Source organism: Canis aureus, chromosome 7, assembly GCF_053574225.1.
Source record: "Canis aureus isolate CA01 chromosome 7, VMU_Caureus_v.1.0, whole genome shotgun sequence".
Classification (NCBI taxonomy): domain Eukaryota; kingdom Metazoa; phylum Chordata; class Mammalia; order Carnivora; family Canidae; genus Canis; species Canis aureus.
In genome coordinates, this window is record NC_135617.1 from 8,612,426 (window position 1) to 8,638,846 (window position 26,421).

Sequence of the window (26,421 nt, forward strand, 5' to 3'; positions counted from 1 at the left end):
GAATGGCTCAATTGGTTGTGTGATCTCAGCTCAGGTTATGATCTCAGGCTCATGAGGTAGAGCCCTGTGTTGGGCTCCACTTTGGGAGTGGAGCCTACTTAAGAAAGAAAAAAAAAAGATCCTTGGGACACCTTAAAAAAAAATCGTGTGACTAGAAGTAAAATTAGATTAGCATCAGATTTTTTGACAGCAGTGCTGTAAAGCCGCGGGGGCGGGGGGGGGGGCAGTGCAGAATGGAGTAACATATTTAAGACACTCAAGCAAGAGTACACGAAGACTAATTTTACATACAGCAAAACTGGCCTTCATGTATAAAGGTCACATACGAACTGTTGATAACTTGTAGGAATTTAAGGAATACGGTCTTACCCTTTTCTGAGAAATGTACTAGAGCATGAACTTCTGACAGCTAAATGACTGGAGAGACCTCAAATTAAGGACTGCTGGTAAATGTTGAAATGTAAATTTATCTGTAGAACCATGAGCTTAGAAAGAGAGCACATTGTATAACAGCCATATCCTATGATGAGGTAAATGCAGCACAACCATTTTTTAAAAAGGGGGTGGAGGGAACTGGGAGAGCATATATGATAATTCTAATGCTTTCCTTAATCAGTTCAGTAGTAGTAATAATAACCCTAGTATTACTCAGAGATCATTTTGTGTGTAATATACAATAGAACAGATGACTATTTATAGTATATTTTAATTCTGTCACCCTGTGTCTCTGACAGCCAGGATCTTAGGTGTGGAAGAAAGGATAGACAGAAGTTAAGTAAAAGCTTTGTAGTCTTAAATTTGAATTGAAGTATCAATATGAACTCGAGAGACTTTATGTATGTAAAGCTACCTCTTGGTAGATCATCGCTCACTAAAAGAATGCAGGACTTCTTGGAGAAATGGCAGATTCTAGAACTAGGGCACAAAATGTACAAGAATGAGCTGAGAATACATTCAACAGCAAGAGAACTATCAAACTACTTGAGTCGTATCAAAGAGACTTAGGAGTCGACTTGAAGAAACTCAAAGATATGACAAGTTGAGTTCCAGTATAGTAATACAATGAATTAAAACCCTTCAAATACATTTAAAGCCATGAGTTCATTTTTTTTTTTTTAATGGTCACTTTTGGAAAATGATGGGGAACTAATTTATTTTATAAACTGGTAAAGGGGAAATAATTATTTGTCTTGCCTTTCCTATACGAATTGTACACCTGAATAAGCAAAATAATATATGATGGGAGGTGTTAATTTTAAAAGTATTCCAACTACTAAATGAAAAAAGAATATCACTATTTTGCATCCACCATTAAACAGCTAGTAAGACCTTAAGAGCAATAACCAGGGTGGCTCAGCGGTTTAGCGCCTGCCTTTGGCCCAGGGCGAGATCCTGGAGTTCTGGGATCGGGTCCCGCGTCAGGCTTCTCCCTCTGCCTGTGTCTCTGCCTGTCTCTCTCTCGGTCTATCATAAATAAATAAGTAAGTAAATAAATAAATAAAATTTAAGAAACGACAAAAGAGCAATGACCACGCATTATGTGCCTGCTATGATTTTGCTAGCCACTATCCATAGTCTTGTAAGGAGATTGAAACAGAAAACACAGGGGATGAAGCAGCATGTGGAATTGCCCCCTGAGTGTGCAATCGGAAATCCCAGACTGTGGGAAACTCTGCAGGTCAAATGGCCTGGATTCATCCACAAATTATAAGAAAGTGAAGGGCTGTTCAAAGAGAGACTTAAAAGACCTCCTATTTTTATTCTTGGTGAATAAATTTTAATCATTTTTACCAGGTCTCTGACAGGTGGCTTCCTGTAGTTCTTGTTAAGATGAAGCACTTAGAGTTCTCTAGAGAGAAGTCTGAAAAATGTACACAGGGTGCCATGCGTTTAAAAAAAAAAAAAAAAAAAAAAAACCATAGCTGGTTTTTCTACTTTCCCCCCTCTTTGTTTTTGTTTTTGTTTTTGTTTTGACAGGTAATGAAAGCATGGGATGCTCATGTGACAGCAGTTTGCTCTCAGGATGCCAGTGAACTTGTAAGGAAGCTTGGGGCAGATGACGTAATTGATTACAAATCTGGAAATGTGGAAGAACAGTTGAAATCTTTAAAACCGTATGTATTAGAACGGTGTTCACTTTGGGAAGTGGGGACGAGGACGTATGATCATACAGGCTTGAATAGTTTGGTGACTTTGTAATTACATTGGAGTCTTAGAATCTTAAATACCCCGTAAGGAGTCATTTGGGGTGGTTTCTGTTTTAATTCCAGGTGTTCATACAGCACAGTGACATATGATATATATACTGAGGAAGATATTTTGCTTTCATGGTCTTTTGTTAATTTTTTTTAAGAATTTATTTATTTGGGCAGCCCGGGTGGCTCAGCGGTTTAGCGCCGCCTCCAGCCCAGGGCGTGATCCTAGAGACCCGGGATCAAGTCCCACATCAGGCTCCCTGCATGGAGCCTGCTTCTCCCTCTGCCTGTGTCTCTGCCTCGTTCTCTCTGTGTGTCTCTCATGAATAAATAAATAAAATCTTTGAAAAAAAAATTTACTTATTTGACAGAGGAGAGCGAGAGCACATGTGCACAAGGTGGGGTGGGGGGGGCAGGAATGGCAGGCAGAGGGGGAGGGAGAAGCAGGCTTCCTGCTCAGCAGGGAGCCCAATGCAGGGCTTGAACCCAGGACCCTAGGATCATGACCTGAGCTGAAGGCAGACTATTAAGAGTCACCCAGGCGCCCCAGTCTTTTGTTAATTTTTTTTTTTATGGTGAAAAAATTTCAATAGATTTATAGCCAGCTGGACTCAGTTTAGATGATCCCAGTCTGATCAAGGTGTTGACCTTGGCCACATCAGTGTCATAGAGCTTCTTCACAGCTTGTTTGATCTGGTGCTTATTGGCCTTGACATCCACAATGAACACAAGTGTGGTGTTGTCTTCTATTTTCTTCATGGCTGACTCAGTAGTCAGGGGGAACTTGATGATGGCATAGTGATCAAGCTTGTTTCTCCTGGGGGTGCTCTTTAGAGGATATTTGGGCTGCCTTGGGAGACGCAGGGTCTTGGGTTGTCAGAATGTAGGTGACGTACGGTTCTTTTTTTGTGTGACTTGCACGCCTTTCATCACCGCTTTCTTAGCTTTCAAAGGCCTTTGCTTTGGCTTCGGCTTTGGGAGGGGCAGGGGCTTCCTTCTTCGCCTTTGGTGCCATCTTCGTGAAAGGGCCTTTGGTTAATTTTTAAGTTAACTTTTATTGTTGGTTTGTAAGAAGTCTGAAGACAAAATTGGAAGGTATGTTCTGTTTGATGGCATCTGTCACCACAGGAACAAATAGGGCAGTGTATGAAAATATACGATTAGCGCTAAACATGTTTTCAGTGTTTTGGCTTAAAAAGGGCTTCAGAGAAACAAAGGCAGTAGAAAATATTGGTGACCAGAGTACTGTGGATGTTCTCAGTACATCTGAATGCCGGGTTGTGGTTTGGTTTAATGTACCAAACAGAAGCAGACTCAGTGATTTGTTCAGACCCTGCTGGTTCTGACTGTGGTTTGGGCAGAAATAGCGAGGGTGCTTATTAATCTGGTCTTCATCTACCAGGACAGAACTGCAGCTGAGAATACAACAGAGGAGTGTTTGGAAAGATGTTTTATTGCTTCTCTTTCAAAGGTTTTTCTTTTTCTGTTAGTCTTCAGAAGCCAGTTATTCTTGCCCACTTTGAATAGAAGTATACAGTTGACCCCTGAACGGTGTGTGGGTAGGGACACTGACCTTTGTGTAATCGAAAATCTGCATATAACTTCTGACTTTCCCAACATTTACTTTCATTTAGCCTACTGTTGACCAGAAGCCTTAAAATAACACATAATAGTTAACACATATTTTGTATGTTATATACTGCACTCTTAGAATAAAGTAAGCTAGAGAAAAGATGTTACTGAGAAAATCATAAGAGAAAATACATTTTCAATGTGTTGTGTTTATTGAAAAAAAAAATTGGGTATAAGTGGTCCTGTGCAGTACAACCTGTTCATGGGTCGATTATATTTTCATGGGTTTTAAAAACAAAAAACAAAGGGGGAAGCCCTATTGGACACCACCTAGCCCTTCTTAGCCAGCAGTGCCCACTCCCCAACAGTGGTACAGCCAAGAGCCAGCGAATCCCTGCTCCTTCAACTCTGCAGCACCAGCCCTGCCAGGCAGTGTTCCAGACACGTGATACAGATACAGTGGTGAATAAGACAAATGCCCCCCACCCCCACCCCACCACCCTCCCATGGGGCTTCCATTCTAGTCAGGAAGGTTTCAGGTGGTAAGTGCTCTCAAGAAGACTGATACAGGAATAGAGGGGAAAAATGATCGAGGGAGGCCCTTTTTAAAAAGGAGGGGTTTGGGGGATGCCTGAGTGGCTCAGCGGTTGAGCGTCTGCCTTTGGCTCAGGGTGTGATCCCAGAGGTCCAGGATCAAGTCCTGCATCAGGCTCCTCACGGGGAGCCTGCTCCTCCCTCTGCCTGTGTCTTTGCCTCTGTCTCTCATGAATAAATAAATACAATCTTTAAAAAAAATTAAAAGGGGGGTTTAAGAAGGCCTCTGAGGCACTGGAGCAGAAGGTTTGCAGAGCCAGCCAGGAGAATGGAATTTTTTGTTTTTTTGTGTGTTTTTGTTTGTTTGTTTGTTTGTTTGTTTTTGGTTCCCTGCTGTATCCCCTTCACCTGGAGCAGTGTAGTAACGTATGATACATGCTCAATAAAAATTTGTTCAGTGAATTACTGAGGGAATCAAAGGGAAGAGCACTTGTTCAGGTCAAGATAACAGCAAATACAAAGCCACCATGTCAGGAACACACTTGATATATTTGAGGAATCGCACTGTCTCTTGGAGAGATGTTGTCAGCTACTTCTTGCCTGTGCATCAGCACCTAGGTCTCTCTAGGTCTCTGACAGCTGGCTTCTAGATAGTAGAGTTTCTGTTGCTCTCATGTCTTCCGCTGCTTCTAGGAATAGCAGCACGAGACTGAGGCCTACGCCAACCCATTCCCCTCTACCTTAAGTTTTATATGTGTCTAGAATTTGTCATGAGGGAACGGAGACTCTGCTGATGGAAAGCTGCAGTATACTCAGGCTGGCCCCCAAAAGTTCGCTATGGTTTGCCCCTCTCCATCCCTCACCGTGGACTCGCTGCTTTTGCTTGCCCTTTTCTGGCTGGGGAATCTCTAACTTGCAGATGCCAGGCTGTGACTTTATTTTTGACTGCTTTCGTTGCAGTTGATCTTTGTAACTTTTGCCTGGAGTTTGGCCTCTGAATCCACCAAGAATACATTTATTTCTCCTTTAGCAGCTTCGTAGATTTGAATTTTAGACTTTTACAGCAGGAAGGGGCTTTGAAGTCCCTCCATCCTGTTCTGTCCTGTTATAGTTGAGAAAGTAAGGGACAGGGGACTTGGGAGTTTTCTCACGTTCAGGGTCGTGCCACTTAAGCGCTAGTGGGAGAGCTGAGACTACAGTCTGCCTCTGGACGGCTCTTTCAAGCACTGCCATTTCTGTAATGCCAGGTTGCCTGTAAGTTTTATCTAAATGCAGTATCCTCATGTTTGTTCAAAACTTGGGAATGAAGTAGAAGCTTCAAGCCCTAAAAATAATTTTGTTCTCTCCTAATAAGAAGAGTAGTCCTTGAATAAGGTCACTCCCCTTTCTGTCAGTTCTCATTTGTCCTTCTTGAATTTGGTTCTGTGAAAGGCAGGCTCAAGATCCACAAATTTGGCCAAAGCTGTTTTTTGTTTGTTTTTTAGAAGCTTTGATGTTTGACTTCGTCCAGATGAATTTAGAAGGAAAAAAGGATTTACCAAGATGGAATTCATTTATTAACTTACTTAACAGATAAGCATGCATTTTCTAAATAGATACTTTTACAAAAGTATTGAAAAGCGTTCTGGGGTTTTCTCCCCTGTAAGCGGGAGGGCGGTGATGATAGCAGGTTTGCATTAGATGTAAGGAGTGGAGAGTCCGTCAGTTCCTGTAGATACCGTGGGACTGGGTTTGGGGGCAAATTAGAACAGAATTGAAGACGGAGCAGATTGCTGATTTCTCTCCACATTGTCCTGATGCTGTACGTGAAACCGGAAAATAGTAAATTCCACACGAAGAGGATGCTTCTACTGGCAGTTCCGGTTATGGGGGGAATAAAAGCAAATCATTCTGTTGGTCAAAACCTTTCATACTTGCAAGTATTCAAGCACACTAAAGAATACTTTGACTTATATTGAATGGGTAGCTTTGCAGTTTTCCATAAAGCTTAGGTCAGGGTTTCTCAACCTTGGCAAGCTTGTATTCTGAACTATTGACATTTTGGACTAGATAATTTTTTTGTTGTGAGGGGCAGTTCTGGGCACTCTGGGTATAAACATCACCCCTGGCCTCTTGGTGCCAGTGGCCCTTTCACACCACCTCTCCCAACAGTGACAACTAAAAATGTCTCTCAATCTTGCCTCACGTGTCCCCTGCGGACCAAAGATGCCCTCGGTTGAGAGCCACTTGTTTAGGTCATTTTTAAGTATTGGAAAAATGATACAATTTTATGACAAAAAAATTAGTCACATTTGACCTATTTTGGAGAAAAGCCAGAGTCAGTGAGTGGGTGTGCCTTCTTGTCCTTTGTCAGAGCAACCATCTCTTCTGGGTGGCATGGTGCAGCGAAGCTTGGGAACAGTCGTTGACATAAACCCAATGGCTAACTGGTGTTGGGAATGAAGGGGGATTGGAGCCGTAGTAAAGACTGACAAGGATGGTTTTATTTGATTTTTTTTTTTTTCTGTCTCTCCAGGTTTGATTTCATTCTTGATAATGTTGGTGGATCCACTGAAACATGGGCTCTAAATTTTCTCAAGAAATGGTCAGGAGCCACGTATGTGACCTTGGTGACTCCTTTTCTCCTAAACATGGACCGATTGGGCATAGCGGATGGCATGCTGCAGACCGGAGTCACCGTGGGTTCTAAGGCATTAAAGGTAGTGAGAGCAAGTGAGCGCCTCCTGTTTCTGGAAATTGCTTTCCACCTAGCCAGGTTCTTTTGTCTTGGAGGCAGCATGGCACGGTGGCTGTGGTATGGACTCGAGTCACACACTGACCAGATTCCAATTCTGGTCTACACTTAATAGCTGTGTCACCTACAAGTTACTTAATGTCCCTAAACGTCAGTATCTTTGCCTGTAAGTTGAAACTAATAGGGCAGCTACCTTACTGCATGTCGTAAGGGTTAAATGATAATCCATGTAAAGCATTGGCCCAAGACTTAAATACTCTTATTTAAATGTTAGACTTTATTAGTAGCAATTATTACCTTTCTTGATTCCATCTGATAGACCCTCCGCTTTCTCCTTGCCTATACCAGGCTCACATATGGAAGGGCGGAAGCTTTATTAAAAAGACAGCATAGAGGGATCCCTGGGTGGCGCAGCAGTTTAGCGCCTGCCTTTGGCCCAGGGCGCGATCCTGGAGACCGGGGATCGAATCCCACATCGGGCTCCCGGTGCATGGAGCCTGCTTCTCCCTCTGCCTGTGTCTTTGCCTCTCTCTCTCTCTGTGTGACTATCATAAAAAAAAAAAAAAAAAAAGAAAAAAAAAAAAGACAGCATAGAGCTGGTTGTTTTCATGGTAGTCACATTGGAACACACCAGTGATTTCTAGACTGGGGCCTTTTGACCTGTAGAGGTCCATGGGCATTTTTTTTTTGAATATCAGGAACCCAGAGGAAATTGTGTTCTTCCTTTAGTGAGACCACAAAGGCAAATAGAACAGCCATGCTTTTTCTGGAATTTTATCAACTTGTCCTAACACTGCACATCCCACATGAATCAAATACTCTGGCTGTTGAGCATTTCTGAGACTTGCTGAGTATATCTGACTCTGCCACTATGGCCACTGTTAACAGAGCTATAAGGAGCCCCCATCACCCGACCCAACAACGGCCGTGTGTGGTGGGTCTTGAGGACGAGTACACTGCAGCCATAGCTGCAGGGCTGACCGCAGGGCTTGAGTTTGTGCTCTTTAATTAACACTATAGCCTGTCGTCCCCATGGTGGGGACAGGCTTATATCATTTCATGTTATCCACTCTTGGTGATTCTAGATCATTGGCTTGAAATCTGTATGAAGTTGAAATGATGTAAGTGATGTAAGTGATAGGCAAAGAAAAAAATTCTATTTTTTTAATTAGACAAGATCTTCAAACTCAGAAAAAAGACGGTAGAAGTCTCCTTAGTGGGCCAAAAGGTTGTGAGTTATTATGTCAAGCTAACCAACGCCTGACCCTTTTGTATGGAGTCAATGGCTCAGTGTTTATCTTTAGCATCTTTTTATTCTAGAAATTAATTTGGGACCTTTTTGAGGGTGAAATTGAGGACTTTAGCCTCTTGAATTTTGTGGACTACATACTGAGAGGGCTGTGACAGTGGAGACCACTGCTCTGTCCTTAGGAAGCAGGTCTGTTACCAGAGGTGAACAAACAGGGCCCTGTGCTCGTGGTGCTTTGTTTTCCTCTGATTCAGGTGGCAACCGGAAACGGTGTCCACAGGGTGCTTTGGTGTGGAGAAAGGAATCTTAGCTGTTCTTTGTCTCTTCTTTAGCTTTTCAGAAAACCCAGGTTTTCCAAGTGCTTCAAGATCTAAGTTTAACTTTTCCATAAGGTTTCGTAGTTTGTACTTCAGTGAGACCTCTTCCAAGTTAACCTTCTGAGTTGTCCTCTGAGAGTAGAACAGGCATCTTCTCTTTCCTCCTACTTGAAAGAGGATAGTGGTAATCTCATGTGAAAACCTTTTAAGTAGTTTCTGATGTCTTTCTGAGAATGTGCACAGTTAAAGCCTCATTGTAATGCTCCAGACTCCTGCCTGCTTTGCTTTACTTTCTCCTGGAATGGTCTGGAAAAAATACACAGGCCCCTTAGAGCAGAGTATAAAAATTCTGCTGTTGCAGACCAGAAAGTTTCACTTTACGGGGCAACATGCTATAAAGAATTATAGACATGGCATTTTTGACCATTGCTGTTCTTTTTTTTAAAACCTTAAGTAGTTACCAGAATGTTTTAATTGTCTGAGGCCAGGCCTTAGGGAGAAGTACACGAACAGGTCTTTTGTGATTGTAATGAAGTGGGCCTGCTGTAAACTTGGGCTGGCCTCAGTGCCTTCAAATGGTACTCTTTTTTTTTTTTCCCCTTTTTTTGTTTAACTTCTTTTGCCCTGAGCAGTGCTCCCCCAAGCCTCTTTCATGCTATGACACCCATAGAAAATTGTTAGTGCTTGAATAGATGTTGAGGCTGTTCTGGGCCAAGAGCAACTCTCTGGAGGTTTAGGCCAGCCCAGGCTCTGTCTTGCTACCCTGAGGGCTGAGGGGACTCAATCTTCCCACATCTATTCTAGGGTGAAATTGGCTCTGTTTACAGCTGAGGTCCTGGCATAATTATTAATGATGACTCATTGAACTCTCAGGACTGTCCCAGGTTAGATAATAAATTACAGGGTCACTCATCCAAACCAGTAAGCCATTCCTCATACAACCATTGCAAAGCTCTGCCAGACAGCAGCCTGGTTTTGTTTGTGTTTCTATAATCCTAAACTCCAATTTAGTATTGCCCCAACCTTTCCTCAATAAAATTTGCTTTCAGCACTAGATAAATATTTATCTAATAATAAAAATATAAATATGTATGTGAGTGATACTTTCTTTGTATCAGGTACTTTGCATTCATTCTCATTTAATCCTTCCAACAGCCCTGTGAGCAAGGTAGTGGTATTACCATTCTTTAGGCCAGGAAACTGGCTGAAAGAGGTAGCTTGACCTAAATAACACAGCTATTAAGTGCCTGAGCTAGAGTAGCAGGGGAGTTCCATTACACTTGACCACTTTGTGCACTTGACAACTTACAGCGTGCTGAGGGATTGTGAGACAGGCAGGTACAGGGAGGGAGGCCCCCTGGTACTGGCTAATCCCATACCTCTGGATAGTTCCCATCTGAGGAAGTTCAGTTAGGCAGGTTGTTGTATCATGGAGAACCTCAGTATGCTTGTTGTTTTGGTAATGGCCTACCCTACCTTTGACAGAAAGACTAACAGTTAAAAGTGAGTATGGCAAAGTGGTCTTGAACCCTCTTGGTTAGAAGATTTTTGCTTATTTTTGTCTGGGGACATACTGTCCCATAATAGATTAGGTGGCTTGGGAGTTGTTACAGCTGTAGGGGGAAGCCCCAACCATGATGCATAGGGAACTTTACACTTTGTTTTACCCTTAAAGCCATTCTGTTCCTCTTAGAGCCAAGGGGGACGAAGTCTGTGATTGGATTTTTTTTTTGTCTGAGATCATATTTTGGTGCCTTACTGCCCCCTAAGCATTCTTGAATTAGGTTTAAAAGCTCCTCTCTGGTGCCTCTGAGCTTCATTTAAACCCTAGTAGAGAAAGCCTAGAGGTCTCAGCCCCTGATTTCTCCCTAGGGAAGAAACTGAGTAAGATTCTTTAGAATCTCATTTTAAGGACAGCTTTCCTGTGCTTACTTGCTTGCCATTCACAATTTAGTAGAAAAGCCTGAGTTCACATGGATATATCTTTGTTCATTCATTAATTTATTAAAAATTTATGAAGCATCCACTGTCTGTCGATCACTGGGCTGTGTGGGACATACAGCTCATTGGTTCATAGTGAATAGGAAATCGGTATGTATGTCTTAGTTACCTAGAAAATACTTTCCCCTAAATTTGCATTCAGTGAGATTTTATCCTTTCCTATATTTAATGTGTTTTCTTTTCTTTTTAGCATTTCTGGCAAGGAGTCCATTATCGCTGGGCCTTTTTCATGGCCAGTGGTCTGTATCTAGATGACATTGCAAAATTGGTGGATGAGGGAAAGGTACGTGCTGCTCTTTGTATCGCTAGAGCGTCTCCTGGAATCTCGACCACCTGCCCACCAAGCCTAGTCAGTGGGAACTCTCCAGGGCAGGTGTGGTCAGTACACATGCTGCTTTACACGGCCAAGTTTAAGTGCCATATTTTGGTTCTGTCTCCATGGGAATCCTAGACCTAGACTGCTATGTTAGAAAAAGAGCCGACACCATCTGGTTCAGCTCCCTTACTTCACAGGCAAAGAGACAGGTCCAGAGAGGTTATGTGATTTTCTCAAACACCCTTAGATGGTTAGCAGAGCTGGAATTTACAGCTAGGCTGCTAATATCTTGGTAATGGTCCTGAAAAGGGACCACAAAAGTAATCTCTATACAAAGGGAGGGACACACTTGTGAATTTACAATAGAATTGCTCTGGAGCACTAGAGTCCAGGGATGAGGCTGCTCTGGAGGGAAGCAGATTTCCAGATGAGCCAGGTAAACAAATACTGTGGAATATCAGCAATAACAGAACTGGACCAGGAGCCAGGTCCCCAGGTCTCCTGTCGCCCAGCTAGTGTAACACACTTGGAAGGCAAATGATGGTATGTCTGAGGTGAGAAGGGCAATGGGGCAGGATGTTGGTGAAGACTGATGGAGATTTTGGTGGGGATGACTGGTTGGTGTTTCTTATGGCTCGCATCTGTCCTGCACAGACTCGGTGGTAAAGGGACTGCTGCCTATAGTTGGATCATCCCTTTCTGGGTGTCAAAAGGCCTTTCAGGGCAGCAGGGGTGGGGCGGGTGGTTGAAAGGCTCCTTAGCTACCACTGTTTATTTTGTTTTTTGCATGGTCTTAACAGCTCTGACATTCTTTCTCTGGAAGAACAGCCTGGAAGGAAAACTCAAATAGTGGTGCTGATATTTATGATTTTATTAAGAGGCTGTATAAAATTATAGGGTGGAGACCCTTATATACCCTGGAGGATTGCATGAGGCCATAGATAAAATGATTTTCATTTTACAGATGAAAAACCAGGCTCAGAGAGAGAAAGGGACATGTTCAAGTTTGCAGAAGTGGGACCAGAACACACACTTCCTGATTCCCAGCTCTGTGCTTTTCCCTCTCCATCATTCCCCTGCAACCTTGGTGCTTGAGGCTGATCTGGGACTTTAGCTTAAGTTGTCTGGTCATTGTCATTTTACAATAGGCAGGGAAAAGGGATTGAGTAGGGCCAGCTTTGCCACTGCATGATTCATGCTGGGCCACTTGGAAAGAGCCCCTTGAGATGGGCTGGCAGCTGCCCCTTGCTGGCCCATTTCATATTTCCACTTTGATTTTGGAAAGGAATGTCTTCAGGACCTACTGGCTGCTTTTTGTGCATTTAGATTTTCTTTTATTCTGTTACAGCCATATCACTATATGATAGAAAATGGCCTGCTGCTCTTTCCCAAATTTTGTGGTTTCAGGTTTGTGTGCCCTTTCTCAGACTTCTAAATGTGTACTGGGTAGACGGTCTCAGCCTTATCGCGACTGTACGTAAGTGCTGCTTTATAGGGTTCTTCTCACACCCCCATAAAATGCTTATTTTATTTCTGAGAAGAAGGAAATGAATTCTCCTTAAATCATGTGGCCCATCATTTTACATAGTCTTTCATGTGATTGGAGCCCCATTATTAGAGAAGTCCCCATCCTCCAGAAGCATTATGGCTGTGCTTATCCCGGTATCGGCTCCAGGCTGTCCACGTGCTTACCATTGCTCTTTTGTATTCAAAATATTGTGACTCCCTCTCTCTCTGCCTGGAAATGACTATTTATGCAACAGAGAAGAGAGGTGACTTGTGTATATGTAACTATTCAATTTGGCAGATAACTGGTACAACGGTTAGAAGAGGACAAGGTGGAAATAAAGATGCCCTTGATGTGTCCTCCAACAACGGAGAGTGAGGAGATACTCTTTTGGCCTTTGATTTTTCTCTCTCCTGACCAGGGTTCTTTGGACTCGGGAGTCATTTCTGCCTGTGAAGGAATCTGGACTGTAGAAGTGGCTCTGTGACTGACACCGGGTGCCATGATAAGGCCAGCTGTCTTCATGTGCCTTCTGCTTCATTATGGGTGTGAAAGGGTGCCTGTCCATGCTGGGAAGGCAGGGCAAGTGACAGAGCACATCTCCTCTGTTACGCAGCCAGTAGAGAGTATTAAATTGGACGAGGACATTGAGATCGTTCCAAGCTTTGGCTGAGTGCTTGGTGAATCTAATCGGCAGGTATCTGATGGAGGAGCCATAGTTATTTTTGGCAGTGTGAAGCCATGAACCAAGAGAACCTGCTCTTCTGAAATCCTTTAAGTTTTTTGTTTTTTTTCTTTAAGATTTTATTTATTCATGAGAGACAGAGAGAGAGAGAGAGAGAGAGAGAGGCAGAGACCCAGGCAGAAGGAGAAGCAGGCTCCTTGCAGGGAGCCTGACGTGGGACTCGATCCCAGAACTCCAGGATCAGGACCTGGGCTGAAGGCGGCGCTAAACTGCTGGGCCACCCAGGCTCCCCTTGAATATATAATACATTTACCAGGTTCAAAATCCAAAAGATAGGAAAAGTTATTTCATGAAATCTTCCTCTGACCCCTGTCCCCCCAGTCACTGAGATTGTCCCTGTCAGACACAACCATTGTTACCAGCTTCTCAGGGAGTCCAGAGAGGTTCTGTGTGTCCATAGGGTGACAGAAAAGAATGATTTGTAGTTTTCACGCTGAACGTAGTGACCTGCCACCGATATTGTGCCTTATGCCTAGAGTTATTTTTGTACTTTTTTTCCTGAGCACAATAAACATTTCTTGTTTTTATACTACGTAGGAAACTCTTTTGGGTTAGCATACTCCAGGATTGGAAAGAGGAAAATCTAGCACGTGTCTAGTTTGCTGTCCTCCCCTCCCCTCCCCATACCTTCCTCCTGTCACATTGTGTTTCATTGAAGGGACAGAGGCCCCAAAAGGTTGACATGCTCAAGGGGTCCGGTCTCTTGGCCTCTAGGACAGTTCCTTCAACCACTGTTTCTATCTTTAAGATCGAGGCAGTAATAGTTAATAATAATAATAATAATAATAATAATAATAATAATAATAATAAATCATACAGCCCTCATGGTTTTCTGCTTGCTTACATAGTCATCTAAACATTTAGATAGGTGGTGTTTGAGTTCGATCTACAAATCTACCTGTATTTTTCACTGTCTTTCAGGCCTCCGAGAGGAGGTGGGAAGGCAGATTTTTTTAGACTATCAGCTACTGATAAAAATGACTACACTGTGAGGGTAAAAGTATATACGTACTTGATTGTTTATGCGCGTATTCGTTTTCTATTGCTGCTGCAACTAATTGCCATAGATGTGGTGGCTTGAAACCACATAAACTTACTGTCCTATAGTTCTGGGGGCCAGAAGTCTAAAATGGATCAGCAGGCCTGTGTTTCTTCTGAGGGCAGACTATAGGGGAGAATAGGCTCCCTGGTCTTCTCTAGCTTCTAGAGATAACTTGTGTTTCAGTCTTGCATCACTTTGACATCTGCTTCCGTCATCCTATCTCCCTCCGACCATCCCGCTACCCTCTTCTAATGACCCCTGTGATTATTTTGGGCCCCTCTGGATAATCCTGCCCATCCCAAGATCTGGACTTAATCATGTCTGCGAAGCCCCTTTTGCCCTGTAGGTTCTTGTATTCACGGGTTTGGGGGATTAGAATGTGGACATCTCAGGGAGCCATTATTTTACCTATCACAATGCATAAAGTATCTCAAAAGATATGAAAAAAACTTGACCTATTGGTTGTCCCAGAGAACAGATGACTGGGGGTCAAGTATGGGAGGGAGATTTTTCTTTGTATCCTTTCCTTTTTCAAGTATGTTTATCTCTACACAAGTCTTTTGATGTCATGTTCTTAACATTATTCACAGATCTGTTTAAGATCCTAGGTGACCAGCCAAGCTTCTTGGTTGAGCAATATAGAGAAGACCTCAGTTTCATTATTTTGGCCAGCACCAGAATAGTTCCTATGTAACTTCTTTTAAATTTTAATTTGAAACATTTGCTGAGGGCCCATTAGCACTCTGCTTTGCCTAGTAGGGTGAAAGATGTGTTGGCCAGCTCGAGTTACCTTCGGAGCCAGGGATGGCTACTAGAACTTTGTGGAGTAATTCAGATGTTCTCCATAGATGCTATCCAGTATGGTAGCCAGTGGCCACATGTGGCAGTTATACACTTGAAATGTGGCTAGTCCAACTGAGGAACTGAATTTTTCATTTTATTTACCTTTGATTAACTTACTAATTTTTAAAAGTTTTATTTAGTTGACAGGGAGAGAGAGAATACACAAACGGGGAGCAGGAGAAGGAGAACAGGCTGCAGGGAGCCCGATGTGGGGCTTGATCCCAGGACCTTGGGATCATGACCTGAACTGAAGGCAGATGCTTAACTGACTGAGCCACCCAGGCGCCCCTACCTTTGATTAATTTAAATAGCCTCTTGCATCTCCAGGTTACCATATTGGGATGCTGCAGCTTTAGAGAAATATGTACTAAGTTCTGAGGCAGGCAATTTCCCAGGCCCCTCTTGAGATCTGAGGCCTTAGTTTAGCAATGAATTACATTTTAAAGCTTTGAGCTCCTTATTTGTAACTGGATTTTTTTCCTTTCTTAGAGAGGATGTAATGATTAGGGATGGAAGCCCTAGGACTACAAGAGGAGCGTTACCCTGCCAGATATGACCAGTACCTCATGGAGCCCATCCCCCTGATGCTACTGCAGTTTTTCAAATGCTGCTGCTTGTTTCTGTGGGGAAATGTTGGCCAAATTTCTCTTCTCATCTTCTGACTGGAGGAGTGCCTTTTTCAGGGGGACCTAGGGACAGGGTCCTCGATGCTTTCCAAAATGGGCACATTTCTTCCCTGGGAGTGTACCCTCCATTATCCTTCTCCCACCCTCTTTTTACCACCTGTCTTCCAGCTTTGAGTTTTCTGGGGCCAGGAAGTTCCAGAAATAGCAAATCTAAGCAAAGCCCACTTCTTCCTTGTGTCATCTTATCTCCTTAGTGTAAGTCCCCTTCTGCCTGGGAATATTGAACCCATCTCAGAGGTCAGGGGCATACGTGTCCCAGAAGTAGTGTGGGAACTGCATCCCTGCCGCCCCTACCCTGGATCCCTGGTGCCCAGCACAGGTGTGTGGACTTGGACTTATGCCCAGAGCCCTTAGGTCTCCCTGCGTCTCTCCTCTCTCTCCACACACCTCACCCTCTGAGATCTGCAGGTGCAGTGCACAGCAGAGGCTGAAGTAGAGGGTCTAGGTCAGGAGGGGGACAGCCTGCGACTCACACTTCTGTCCCTAGACCACACCCATGCCATGCAGTAATGCGGTCGGAGTCTGGACCCTCGCACTAGCTCCTCTACTAAAAGCTCTCCTCCTGCACTTAGCCACTTGCACTTTGGTTTCCTGATCCATCCAGCGGCCTCGCTCAGATATTTAGTTCCCTTTGGAGCTCCATCGTTGTGCTATTCTTGCTGGGAAAGTGGGGATTGAGGGAAACCTCTGTGCCTGCTGCCCTGCTTGCATAGATGGTGTTCTCCCTCCACCAGCTCTCCTGCAAAGGCTTTCTCTTTCCTCTTCCCTCAGCGGCAAGGAGGCTCGCCCTGCGGCTGGAAGCAACAGTGTTCTGAGGCCGCACCGGGGGAGCCGAGGTTGCCACTGCCCCTGTGTTCTCGTAGAAGGGGTGTCAGGCAGCGGGTGCCATGTCCTGGGGCCTGGCTTGATATAGCCTTTGTTTAAGAAGGTAAGGCCCAGCCAGGAGAGCCCAAATCTGGGTCCAAGAGCGGAATGAGCGCTGCTGCCATGAGCATCTCCCAGTCAGCTGTCAGCCCCGTGCCTCTGTGTGGCGGGAAGTGTGGTGCTGAGCCCACCTGCTTTATAACGGGGCTCCCTGTGCCGGGCGGACTATAGCAGTGTCATCACATAAATGTCCCCACCTCACTGTGAGTAACCTTTCTTTCCCCTCTCTGGATTTTTACTCTGATCTCTTTGTCCGTAACAAACAAGCATTCGGGGTCTGATGTGAGGCTATATGTAGACACTGTTTCATTATCCAGTTAATCTCCATTTGCTGTCACCTATTCAGCCAACAGTGGCATTTGCCTGCTTGTTAATCGAAAGCCTTTTTTTTCATTGTCACTTATGGGAAGAGCTGAATGACTCATTATGGCCCAGTCAGCCCTCTGGGGTTATTCGCCACAATAGGCCTGACCAGCCAGATTAAAGTGTGCGGTCACTGCAGGCTGGCTGTGTCATCAGTTCAGGATCTGTGTCTCCGGTCAGAGTTCTAATGTGAACACAGCTAGGTGAGCTGGGCAGTTCGTTGTAGAGTGGAACAGGTGGCTTCACGGTTCCTTGCTGACCCTCTGGTAACACCGGGGCTGTGGTGCTTTCATTTTCGGCGTTCCAAACTCACTGAAAGGTTGATGTGATTGCCTCCTTTCTTCCCGTGGCTTACCCTTTGGTGCCTGTTGTGTATCTGCTCTCGGTCCGTGCCTGGCACTTAAAAGGCAGACAGCTGGTCCATCTTTGTGGGATGAGGGAATATGTGTCTGTTATGAATCAGGGACCTTGAGTTTAAGGCAGAAGGCGGGAGTGATTCCCACACCAGTGTGCAGTAAACTCACCCGGAAGGCTTACTGAAAATACGTGGTCTCCACCCCACCCCCTGGAGGTTCTGGGGTAGTTGTTCTAACCAGAGACCAGGGACTTTGCATTTTAAGTGTACATTCAGGTGATCGCTTTTCAGGTAATTACCATCCAAAAAACAATGTCCTGGGAGCTTTAAAGAGAGTGATGGGTTCAGAGCTTTCCTGTGGGATGGGCAGGAAACCACCTCAGTGCATTCCATTTTAATTTTCCGGAGAAGGCAGGTTTCACTTGACAGGTCAGCTCAGATCTGTTCACAGTGACTGTGACTGCAGTGTTAAAGAAGATTCTGAGGTCATGCTTAGCTTGCTGGGGAGGAGCGTGGTTAATAATCAGTGATGTCGTCCGCAGATGCAGATGGGAGTGGGGGCATATGTGCCATCATCTGCCATGTTGGGGGCCTGGACACAGGTCCTCAGCTGGCACGGTCTCTCAGCACAAGGCAGGCCAGCCAAGATCTACATTGTGATAAATCCTTATAATCCGTGGCTACCTTTCCTCCTCTTTAGATTTCAGGAGTAGATGTTGGAAGCAGCCAGTAACAGCAGACAGGCTCAGGCTGGGAGTGGTGAGAGCACAGACCCCAGAGCCAGGCTGGGTCATCCTGCCTTACCACTGAGCAGTTGTGGGAGATTGGGCAGCTGGTTTAACTCTGGGTCTTAACTTCCTCATCTGTAAATGGAAATAATAATAGTACCTCCCTCCTGGGGATGAAACGAGGTAAAATACATAGAGCACTTGGTAGAGTGCCTGGCACATAGGACCATACGTGCTAGTCGTTACTTCTCTCAGGAGCTCACCGTGATTTGTGGGTAGAGAAGAATTTTGAACTCTTTGGAGAAGAGAATGTTTGGAGTCTGAGATGCTCTTCTGGTGACGGGGCTGTGAAATTCACACGGAAGGAGGGTACATCGGGTGCCTCTGAGCCCCGCAAGGACATGCATTTCTCTTGTGAAAGGAGAAGGGTTGGGAGATGTGTGCACTGGCTCATGCCTCCTGATCTTATCCTTGTCTGTCGAGCTGTAGGAGGCAGGCCACTGAGATACCCAGGGGGCAATTACAGATGTTGGCTTGCAATCTTGAAGAGTTCCACTGAATTTTTTTTTGCATTGGGAGAGAGGGTACTAACTGGGACCTGCATTCAAGAGGCAGTATTAGGGATGCCTGGGTAGCTCAGCGGTTGAGCGCCTGCCTTCGGCTCAGGGTGTGATCCTGCGGTCCTGGGATCGAGTCCCACATGGGGCTCCCTGCAGGGAGCCTGCTTCTCCCTCTGCCTGTGTCTCTGCCTCTCTCTGTCTCTCTCTCTCTATCATAAATAAATAAATATTTAAAAAAAAAAACAAAAGGCGGTATTAATGATACAGTAAAAAAACCCAGCAGCCTTCCAGCATTTATGAGCTGGCTGTCCTGTAAATTCTAACCACCTGCTGGGGGATCCCTGGGTGGCTCAGCGGTTTAGTGCCTGCCTTTGGCCCAGAGCGCAATCCTGGAGCCCCGGGATCGGGTCCCACGTCGGGCTCCCGGCATGGAGCCTGCTTCTCCCTCTGCCTGTGTCTCTGCGCCTCTCTCTCTATCATGAATAAATAAATAAATCTTTAAAAAAAAAATTCTAACCAGCTGCTTGGCCACTTAGCAAACCCTGGGACAAGTTCTCCAGACACCCAAAGAGCCCACATAGGACTCTTGTTTCCCAGTTATCTTACTGGTTTTCACCTAAGTGGCATTTACTAAGCTCCTGTCCTGTGCTCAGGTCGCACTGAGTGTTAGTGGTGGATATGGGGCAGGGTACGAAAGAGGCGGCCTGTATCACAGGTACTCAAACTCTGGCTGAGTAGATAGGCCAGACATTTAACAAATTCTAAAAAACAACCCGTACGCCTTCGGTACATGCCTATGGGGGGGCCCCAGAGATCCATCCAGCGAAACCTCAGGATGCCCCCTTTGGTGTTTACCCTCCACGACAGGGTGGCTGAGACGTGTGTGCTGCCGGAGCGGGCCGTCTGTGCAGAGGGCCAGCCAGGTCCCCTAGCAGTCCCGAGAGCATGCTGCAAACCAGGGGCTCAGGCAGTATAGTGTGAGACCTGGCCTGGAAGGGCGGTAGTTTGCAGAGAGGCCCAGACATAGCACGTTCAGACAGCGATAAGTAGGCCTTTTCGGTAGAGCATAGAGTCCGCTGAGGGCCGAGGTTGGCATGGTCATGGCCATGGAAGAGCTCTGCATAGGTGGGTGACAGGACCAGCACAGGACAGAAGACAGACTTGAGCGATGGTCAGCCTGACTGCGTGCATTACAGTGAGGTGGGGAGGAGACAGGGCAGCCGGCTGGGCGTGGTGGTCGGGGCAGAGAGGACCCCATGGATGGATCTGCCTTGAAAACCTGCCTCTTTCCTCCCTACCAGTCAACTTCTTCTTGTGTTTTACAGATTCGGCCCGTTATTGAAAAAACCTTTCCTTTTTCTCAAGTTCCAGAGGCCTTCCTGAAGGTAGAAAGAGGACATGCAAGAGGAAAGACTGTAATTAATGTCGTTTAAATAAATACTCAGTGTGGTGACTGTTGGCTCTTATTTGGTGAGTGCCTCTGGGCCCAGACTTCTTTGTAACCGTTAATTTCCATGATAAAAGTATAAAAAAGACAGACACCTTTTTGGCAGTAATTTATCTTCTGAACTAAGCACAGAGATTCATTTTATAGTCACCGCCACCATCTGCACATTACCCCACCCAGAGTGCTTTCTAGTACCCTCCCCGACAGCCATCGTTCCTGTTTGCTGAGAGTTCTCGGAATCAAGCAGAGGGGATACACAAGTAAGACATATGAAAATATCCACGCTTGGCCTTGTCTATAAATTGCAGTAAAGATGGCCAAGTTTTCTTCAAGCTGTTTTCGCACCAGATTTTCTCATTGTTGTGTCCTCTTCTGTTCCAGTAGCTCAAACTCTATTCATGTGAGATACTAAAACTTCTGGCATATGGGTGGATGGCAGCGTGAAGAGCTTCCTTTAAAGCTACTTCCTTCTTCAGAAGTGCTCGATGAATCCTGCCAGGCAAGGTTTCCTTAGCTCCGCTGTGGTCATAGCCACCCTCAGAGCTCTGAATCTCTTCTTAGGGTCCTATATACAGTCTGGCTGGTGATTTGGTTGTAAAAGGTGATGCTAGCGTTTCCAACCTTTTAAAAGCCTTACATTTTGCATTAGGGCTAGGCCTCTTCCAGCAATTGAAACCTGCTTCTCTGAGGACTTTTCGGTGGAAATTGAGAGCCCTTTCCAGTTTCCGCCCGTAAATGCCTGCACTTAGTTATTTCACCAGTAAGCCCACTGCAGCTTTTGAATCTGTAGCCTGTGACAGGGCCCCATTCACTCAAAGTAGGGTTTCTTTCCTGATGGGTTCCTCCTCATTGCCGCACCTGAACTGCTGGCTTGGAGCTTTGGACCTAGACTTGTCTGAGTAACTCGCTACCTGGCTTATTCCTGTTAGATGCTCATTTGGTCATGTAGGAGGAGAGCCTTCCTCTGGCATTGCTGGTCTCACCAGTACAAATATTTCTGAAGAAAGAAAACATTACTCTTGTCGTCAGGACAGCCACTTTTGATTTCCATCTGAACAGTCTCCACGATTGAGGGCTCCCAGGTGGTAGAGGGAGGGAGCAGCACTCCTGAGGGAGGACCTCACTTATCCTGATGTCCTCTCTGGGAAAAGTGGAGTGTACCCTCTCACTGAGTGTCCAGCACCCCTGGAACCTGCCTCTTCCTCATCAGTCAGCCAGTTCTAATCTGCCCCCTGACTCGCTTTGAAGTGATGTGAGGGCTACTACTGCAAGGACTCTCGCAGATCTCCTCTGTACAGTTAGCCAGAAGCAAGTTTATTCAAGAGAGAAATTCAACACAGGCGACTGTAGAATGTCTGACCCCAGAACCCTGTAGCGATCGGCACAAAGGCCTAAACTCAGAGCTGTACATCTGAGAGCAAGACCGACCTGTTGGCAGCTGGTGCACATGTGCAAACATTACTTTAAAACCGGAGCTAAGCTCCTGACCACAACTGCCTACCCGAGCCTCCAGAGAGGAGCAACAGTTTAGCCGTGGAAACACACTGGGAACAGCTAAGAAGGAAACCAGGCTTGTTCTTGTGATGAGAGCACCAGTGTTAACAAGAATAATGAAATAAGGACAAAAAAGAGGAGGAATCTATCCAAAGTAGGTCTAGCAGTTTTGTTCAAAACCAGAATGCGCTGTTTGAATAGCACCACGTGGGCCCGTGTACTGTCGGCATTTAAACTCTGTCACTTTTCACTGAAATGCTGCATTTTTAGGCTTCCCCGAGTTCTAGGATTTGAATGAGCACTGCCTCAGGCCTCCTTTCCTTCGGTTCTGGAGAAGTGCCGGTCATCCTCCTAAGCCTCCCACATGGCTCCCTTCTGCTGTCGGAGCCCACAGGGCCTGCGACCAGAGCAGAGGTGGCCCCGCACGGGCCTCAGGAGGCTGCAGGCCTGAGCCCAGCAGAGGGTCCTAGGACGTGGCTTCAGAACGAACTGTAGAGGAGTGAGGATGGACTGATAAACCAGGTCACGGTAATGCTGTTCCCGCAGTGTCCCTAAGAACTGTGACATTTCAGGGCAGCACACGGTGGGTTAAAATAATCCAAATCCTGCTAATAATGTTAGCAGACATGATGTGAAATCTTCTAAATTAATGTTTAGTACTAACAAAGAAAATAGTATTGTGTTTATTTAGTTTCTTAAAATTATTGATTCTAGAAGCCTTTCCCCACTTTGCTCTATAGCATAACTAATAATTCCAGAAAACAGAAGGACCAAAATTATTGTTATTTCTTCTCAGTGCTAACCAGTCTTCTGCCTTGCAGACTTGAGCTTTTATTCTTCCCTCTAAAGTGTAAGATTGGTGGGCCCACAAATCCTGTCCAAAGTCTATTCCTAGTCTCTGCTGTCGCTATCTTTGGAAATAATTTAAAATGTACATAGTCCTGATATAACGTTTTTTTTTTAAAACACCCAAAAGCTGCTAATGAGGCAACCTGTTAAGCAGCTACTGAAGGAAACGAAAGGCAGGAAATGAAAGAAGGACAAACTGTTGGTTTAAAGCTATTACAGTCTTTTGAAAAAAGATGAGACGGTAGTCCTGGTCATGGCAGTGTCACTCAGGGGAGGATTTAGAGTTTCTGAAGGAGCAGCGGGCCCGCTTTCGTCTTGCTCTCTGTCAGTTGTGTGTGTGTGTGAAGCAGCTGGAAGACCTCCATAAGTACACAAGTACTCCTGTGTTCTTCAGTCAGGTCTACAGGACCATGGCTTCCCACACTTGTGTTAGCTTCTCGTTGCTCACAGTGTTGAGGATAATGTGATTTTGGTCATAGTGCGTACCTCCTGAAAGAAAGAAAAGGAAAATAATAAAAAGGGAATGTGCCTGGAGGAAACAAAGCAGGGAGGAAAGCCCTGGAACCCGTCCCTGGGCTGAGAGGATGATTCAGTTTTGGGTTGTGTTAAAATCCCATCATATGGGTACCAGCAACTCCACACAGGATGTGCTGAACCTCCCAGGGCTCCTTTTCCTACTCAAGTCTTATTGAAAGGTAGTCTACACCCACTCTTTAGGTGTCTGAAACGGGCAGGGGGGTGGTGGGGAAGATGATGGAAGAATCTAGAGAAGGGAAGAGGAACAAAGAGATTGTGAAATATACTCAGTGATGGGATCGTGGATTCGCGATACACCAGGGCTTAGGAGTAGATGGAACAGATTTTGCACGAACAATGAAAAATGGCCATATCAAGGCAAAGGGGAGGTTTGAAAGACACCCAGATCCTGGGAACCCACTTGGCATATAAAGATTCATAGCACTTGATACTGAGTTTCACTGTAATTTAAACTCCTTTCACCAGAACATAAGAATTTTTTCCAAGGGTGCCTACTAGATGCTTAGTTGAGTGTTTAAAACAAAACAAAACAAAAAACCAACCTCATGGCCTTTTCTTTTGATGGGAAGTATCCTAAAGAAAAGATTATCTGATTTTTTTCCCCCCAGTGTAGAATAAATAGCATTTCAAATACCTTATCCTTTCTTAGCATAAGCCTCTGCACCAAGGTATATTACAGGGACTCCATCGAAATAAAAATCTGTTCCTCTAGATATGAGGCAGTGTGACTGGTATTGAAATCATACTGCATCCTCAAGCCAAGAAAAATTAAATGTTCTTTTCTCTTTTAAGCATTTACAAAATATCCAGGAGGATTATCCAGGAAACTTAGACGACTCTTACGAGAAATCCATTTATCATCATTGATAATCTAGAGCCTCTACACATCTAGGTGTAGGACAGAATATAAGAGCAAGGTGCCTGGGCCTTTATGTGTTAAGTGTGTACTGGGGGGTGGGGGTGGGGGAGTTACCACCAGTAAATCCCACTGTCTAGTAAGACACACGAACTATATTCCATTGAGATTTGGGGACGTATTAAGATCACAGTGTCTTCTTGCTTCATTCTTTATACCATAATCTTAGAATCATAAAGCCTAGAAGAAAGTCCTAGAGAAATCCTCTGATTTCATTCTTCTGCCTTTGGGGAGGATGGAGATCATCCCAACCTTTTGATGTTTTTAGTTTCTATTGCTGTCATGTCAGGGGTCTGAAGTAATACATGATGTTTGCCAAAACAACTCCCTCCCCAGACCCAGGAGCTAAGTTACAAGAAATCTAATAAATCTTAGGGCAAGGTCAGCAGCAGGTAACAAAGGGTTCAAAGGCTGTAGCTGATGAAAATCCTAGTCTCCTTTAAGTGTACCAGAGAGGTATTTGTATTTCCCTTGCACCAATGGGGGCTGTGCAGTCCTACTCCCTCATGCCCACAAGATGGCATCACTCGCCCACGTTCTGAGAAATCTAAATTCAGTTTACCAAAGTAGGAGACTAGTGCCTCCACCCTGCATAGATACACTGAGCGTTCACAAACATACAGAGCTCTATCCTTACTCAAAAGGCACTGGACTAATTTATAATGCATTTTATGAGGGAAGGGTCCTTCGAGCTTTAAAGCCCTAAGGAGTAAGCTCCTGGAGTTCCACAGTTCTTGTCAGTCACGACTCAAAGCCAGGCATCCATACTCCTTGTCAAGTACTGATGTGCTTGGAGCTTCTGTATGGAAGCTCTCTGAAGCCAAGATAGTATTTTTCCTCCCCTTTGGGACCCAGTGCCTAGCCAAGCGTGGGTACCCAAAAAGAACATGTTGAGAGAATTAAAAGAATGCTCTAGAGACTAGTTCATAAGGATTATAGGAACTTTTTTTTTTTTTTAATTTTTTTTTTTTTTATTTATTTATGATAGTCACAGAGAGAGAGAGAGAGAGAGGCAGAGACACAGGCAGAGGGAGAAGCAGGCTCCATGCACCGGGAGCCTGACGTGGGATTCGATCCCGGGTCTCCAGGATCGCGCCCTGGGCCAAAGGCAGGCGCTAAACCACTGCGCCACCCAGGGATCCCGGATTATAGGAACCTCTTAACCTTGACACAGGAAACTGACTACATAAGAAATAGGATTCCATGTTTTTTTTTTTTTTTAAAAAAGGATGTTTCCAATTTAGTCACATTTCTTTGTTTTTGAAACTATCTTGTAAGACCAAGAAGCTCTAGTTCAACAAGGTGATACATGCATATGCATGAGAATCCTCAACTAGACTCACTGAGGTCAGGGCCTTTTGTGATTTTAGTCTAGCACTATTACAATAAAACCAATTTTTAGTCAGCCTAGGTCCAGATTCCACCTCAGGAGTTAGATACAGGACTGCGATTGGCCCCTCTGAGTCTCACTTTTGGGCTGTAAATTGGGACAGGGGAGGAGGGACTTACATGGGGCTGGTAGTGTTGCTGGGAAGATCCCGGGAGATACGATGTATGTAGAGTGTTCAGCACAGTGGCTGGCACACAGGAAGGGATCTCTTACTATTAATAATATGCTCATTTAAAAATATATATATAATCTTTGTTACGTACACAAACAGAAAATGAAGGAAACGATTCTTACCTTTGACATCTAAAACTAAATTTGGTTTCAGCTTGCTGTAGATCCTGCCATCCGACTTCATGCTCCAGAACTGACTGTCGGCATTCTGGTCGAGGGCTAGGCCCAGTTTAGAGCCAGAGGTCACGAGGCTCCCCACGATCGTGAGGCAGCAGTCTTCCGCTATCTGCTTATGGAAAAGACAAGGCAGCTTAGAGGCGGAGACGCATTCAGGGATCATGATTATTCAAGTTGTCTTAATTGTTAGCTTCATTTACCTCACGTGAGACATTTCAGCTTTAGCCAGAGGAACTAGGATCAAACAACAAATACTTATGCCTTCATTTCAGGTGACATGAGTGCTGGAAAGTTCTCCATTCTTGTCCTTTGTAAGATTTCTGCCCTTTGTGAGTCGGGGAAACCTTTAGAACACTAGTTGTCTCTTTCAGAAATGACCACCATCAGAGGCTGCGTCTGTTGCTAGATCTTCCCTGACCTAGCCATCTCTGATCAGCCTGCCCCTTCTGGTAGGGGACTGCATCTCTAATCTGACAGGCTGTCGTAACAATGAAGTGGCTTAAAGGGCATTTTATTATTTTAAAACTTGGGATCCCTGGGTGGCGCAGCGGTTTGGCGCCTGCCTTTGGCCCAGGGCACGATCCTGGAGACCCGGGATCGAATCCCACATCAGGCTCCCGGTGCATGGAGCCTGTTTCTCCCTCTGCCTGTGCCTCTGCCTCTCTCTCTCTCTGTGACTATCATAAATAAATAAAAAAAATTAAAAAAAAAAATTTATTATTTTAAAACTTGAAATTCCACTTACTCTTGTCTTTCCTTCTGGAGAAAT

The 26,421-nt window shown here is 44.9% G+C and overlaps 2 protein-coding genes across 6 annotated transcripts in view; one reads left to right on the plus strand and one right to left on the minus strand.

Moving 5' to 3' along the window:
• Window positions 1-20,124, plus strand: part of RTN4IP1 (reticulon 4 interacting protein 1) — a 45,628-nt gene extending 25,504 nt beyond the window's left edge. For 2 of the 5 annotated variants that reach the window (XM_077902913.1, XM_077902917.1), the window contains exons 7-10: window positions 1,978-2,114; window positions 6,817-7,000; window positions 10,793-10,885; window positions 19,997-20,124. In XM_077902913.1, coding sequence (XP_077759039.1) covers window positions 1,978-2,114; window positions 6,817-7,000; window positions 10,793-10,885; window positions 19,997-20,104 — 522 coding nt within the window. In that variant the 3' untranslated portion in view covers window positions 20,105-20,124. Of the gene's footprint in view, window positions 1-1,977; window positions 2,115-6,816; window positions 7,014-10,792; window positions 10,886-12,846; window positions 12,928-19,996 lie in introns of those variants that run through there. The other 3 variants (XM_077902916.1, XM_077902914.1, XM_077902915.1) reach the window with 3 other exon arrangements.
• A 1,287-nt stretch (window positions 20,125-21,411) lies between these two features.
• Window positions 21,412-26,421, minus strand: part of CRYBG1 (crystallin beta-gamma domain containing 1) — a 47,878-nt gene continuing 42,868 nt past the window's right edge. Inside the window, exons 19-20 of the mRNA XM_077902908.1 lie at window positions 25,599-25,761; window positions 21,412-22,950 (exon numbers count right to left, since the gene is read on the minus strand). Of these exons, the coding sequence (XP_077759034.1) occupies window positions 22,862-22,950; window positions 25,599-25,761 (252 nt within the window). The 3' untranslated portion in view covers window positions 21,412-22,861. The remainder of the gene's footprint in view (window positions 22,951-25,598; window positions 25,762-26,421) is intronic.